Genomic DNA, 3,202 nt, shown 5'->3' with positions numbered 1-3,202 from the left:
AATTTTGAATTAGTTAATACAATAACTATCCCCAAATAATTATTTACTTTTATTTTGATCTTATTATTTTAAATTTATAATATAACATTTATTCAAAATAATCATTTAAAATATATAAATTAAAATGGTGAAATTTTAATACTTACATAAAAGCCATTTGATTTAATGCATGTTTAATAAAAAAAAAAAATTTAATTGATAATACATCAAATAGACTCAATTTAAATGTTGTAAATGGAAACAAATTTGACCGTCTTGTGAACATAAATGAATTTAACAAATATGTGTTTATTATTATTATTATTATTATTATTATTATTATGCAGCATCTGCAAATCCAACTCTATTTCCTCCATAGTCAAATACGGTGTGGTAACGACTCAAGAATATGTCTCCCAAAACCCTTCATAAATAACATTAATCATGATCAAGATTAGTGAATTAATACCTAATTTTCTAAACTAATTTGACATATTATGAGAAAACTTATGATATATATTTTTTAGGTTTTGAAAATAAAATTTATCATTTGGTTAAGAAATCAAATATCTCAATTTATTTTTAAATTCTAAACATAAAAATTAATTTTAAGTCACTAATATAATTCAAATAAAAAGAGTATTTGAATAAGAGACGAAAGATCTCACAATTAAGAATCCTATAAAGTGGGGATGACACTCACTATGAGATTAATTCTACCCTGTTAAATTCATCAATATTTTTTTTCTATTTTTTGTATTTTTATAAATAAATAAAAGAGAAAGAGATTATGTCAAACCAGATAGGTCCTCCAGAAATAAAGCCACTTGTGCAATAAGTGGAATCACCTTTTACCATCTTCATTATATACTGATTCAAGACAAATTAAATATTTTATCAATAAGAACACAAAATATGTAAGAATTAAGGTAAAATAAGACTGAACGTTTGTTTACCTCCTTAGGCGAGAGTGTAAAATCTCTATCACCAATTAAAAACGAAACTATAGGCATGGAGGAAATTCGCAAACAATCCACATATGAATGTTCATCTGGTCTTGGCAACGAATTACAGAGCTGATGTAAACAGTTTTTTTTTTTATCATTTTTTTGTTTCATATGTTAATTTTAAATATTTTAAGTGAGAATAATAAATATTTACTTTATCAACATAGTTTAAAATAGCATTTTCTGTTTGATTCCTCCAAAGCTGACTCTCCATCCACACCACAATCATTTCACAAGTATCGCACATAGAGAAATAATCTGTTGTATTTCTATCTACTGGGCATAATCCAATTAGGGAACAAATATCCTCATGTTGCTCCTATTAAACGTTAAGACAACATTAAAATTTGTGTATCTAAAAAAACATATTTCAACAACAAAAATAGCGAAATCTTTACTAGGAGCTTGTTCAGAATGTTTTGACTATTCACTCTAACGATTGACTTGCATCTATAGTTCATTACTCGGGTGACTCCAATTTCATGGTTTATCATGGTAATCACAGCCTACATTTATGAAAATCATTCATTATTTATCGACCATTGTATGAAAAACAAAAAAAAAAAACTTTTTTCAGTTTCACATACTTTTGGACCTGACAACAAAGAAGTTCCAGAATCCGCAATTATAGAACAACCAGATCTGCAAACACCTAAAAAATATACTCTATAATCAATAAATGACATGTTCTCTCTTTTTCTTTGATTCATTCCACCAACATGACCTCACATTAAAACATTATCTCTTAGTGTAAGAAATGACCGATGAATGAACTTACCTATTCGTTGACGCTTGACAGAGACATCAACCATATTAAACTACAAGAGCAAGCACATTATAAGGTTATAAATGAAACAACCATAAAAGTTAAAAATATGTATATAAATTTCCCAACCTGCCAATAACCCTTGCGGGTCACAGGGACATAAGTATGGTTCCCCTTGTGATGCTTTGGATCAATCCTACCAAACACAAGTTCACCTCCTTCCTCTTCTTTTTTATTTCTATTCAGCCAAAATGAAAAAATTTTATTTCGAATAAGACCTTGGTTCATCATGTTGTACCTGCAAGTATTAGGGGTTATTCCTTATTTTAAGAGAAATATCATAACAAATTTTAATTTGACATAAGCTAGTACATACAATACTGGAACAGCATATCCATCTGATATCTCCTGAAATCCAAGGCCAAGAACACCATCAAACTTGGTAAACTTAAACACAACACCGGACAGTCTTGTTGCTTCAATGAAGTCCTATAGTTGTAGCAAACTTAAGTATAGTATTAGTATTAGTATTAGTATTAAAGAAATGATGATTTGGAAAGTCTATGAGAAGTTATGTTGTATATATATAATAACCTGATTCTTAATTTTTAAACCACCAACTAAAACATTGTCTTGGCTAAAATGGCCAGATATTGAACCTGATTCATAGTGTATCTCAACATTTGTTTCTGTGCAAAACAACAACATTATTATGTTTCAAGTCAATATCACCTTCCTTCCTGCTTAATTGCTTACATAAAGACGTTATTTCAATATAAGTTCCAACAGACACAGACCGTTCACTTTATATGTTCTTGATTGATGGGCATAGTATTTAGAATGATAATTACACGCACGCTGCTGCAGAAACAGAGGAAAATTCATCATAATTTTCTCCCCTCATAGTGTATAAAAATGATCAAACTTACAGAATCGTAGTAGCACTCTGAGGAAGGTATCCACAGATTAGAGCTTCCTGTATCAAATTGCACAGTAAATTTCTGTGGTGGTGTGCCGATTGAAATCTCACCATAGTACTGTATATTCTTGTAATTCTTTAGCCTTACAATGCCTTTTTTAGAATACGGTATATGCGGGATAAGTCGAGCAGGGATCCTGTTGTTTTCATCTAACTTAAACTTTTTCAGTCCAATTCTAACGATTCCATCGTTGGATTCAGAAAACACCAGATGAAGAAGGATGGATGAAAGAAAAAAAGTGATAACTGCTGCTCTAAACTTTGTTCCCATACTTGATCACCTGCAAAGAGATTTTGAAGAACTTAGATTCAGAAAATTAAGAAAGCAACTAATGAAAATATATATATATAAATACTTGGATGTTTGTGTTTCTTCGTCTTGGCGATAATGATCGATGGCGGCTACATTTCTAGAGCTGAAATTGTTCCCCAATATAGTTTTTTCTGATGAAAAAAGGTGGCGTTCACTGC

At 29.9% G+C, this 3,202-nt stretch overlaps 1 protein-coding gene across 1 annotated transcript; it reads right to left on the bottom strand.

Moving 5' to 3' along the window:
• Positions 1-318: 318 nt before the first annotated feature.
• Positions 319-3,002, bottom strand: LOC124933803 (aspartic proteinase A1-like). Its single transcript, XM_047474245.1, has 12 exons — positions 2,682-3,002; positions 2,550-2,610; positions 2,347-2,441; positions 2,129-2,241; positions 1,824-2,050; positions 1,765-1,777; positions 1,574-1,628; positions 1,352-1,492; positions 1,141-1,302; positions 936-1,055; positions 779-849; positions 319-403 (listed from the first exon to the last, which is right to left on the bottom strand). Exons 1-12 carry the CDS (start codon positions 3,000-3,002, stop codon positions 319-321), a joined length of 1,464 nt encoding a protein of 487 aa, XP_047330201.1.
• Positions 3,003-3,202: the final 200 nt, after the last annotated feature.

This window comes from Impatiens glandulifera, chromosome 4 (genome assembly GCF_907164915.1).
Source record: "Impatiens glandulifera chromosome 4, dImpGla2.1, whole genome shotgun sequence".
Taxonomy (NCBI): Eukaryota; Viridiplantae; Streptophyta; class Magnoliopsida; order Ericales; family Balsaminaceae; genus Impatiens; species Impatiens glandulifera.
This window is presented reverse-complemented; position numbering and strand designations above follow the sequence as displayed.

Bases quoted from the DNA above. Each gene is read 5' to 3' on its own strand.
- LOC124933803 (XM_047474245.1), bottom strand. From the start codon at position 3,002: ATGGGAACAAAGTTTAGAGCAGCAGTTATCACTTTTTTTCTTTCATCC. The intron at 2,242-2,346 runs GTTATTATATAT...CTACAACTATAG, and splicing joins GTTTAAAAATTAAGAATCAG to GACTTCATTGAAGCAACAAG. The intron at 1,303-1,351 runs GTTTTTTTAGAT...GTTTAATAGGAG, and splicing joins TATTTTTGTTGTTGAAATAT to CAACATGAGGATATTTGTTC.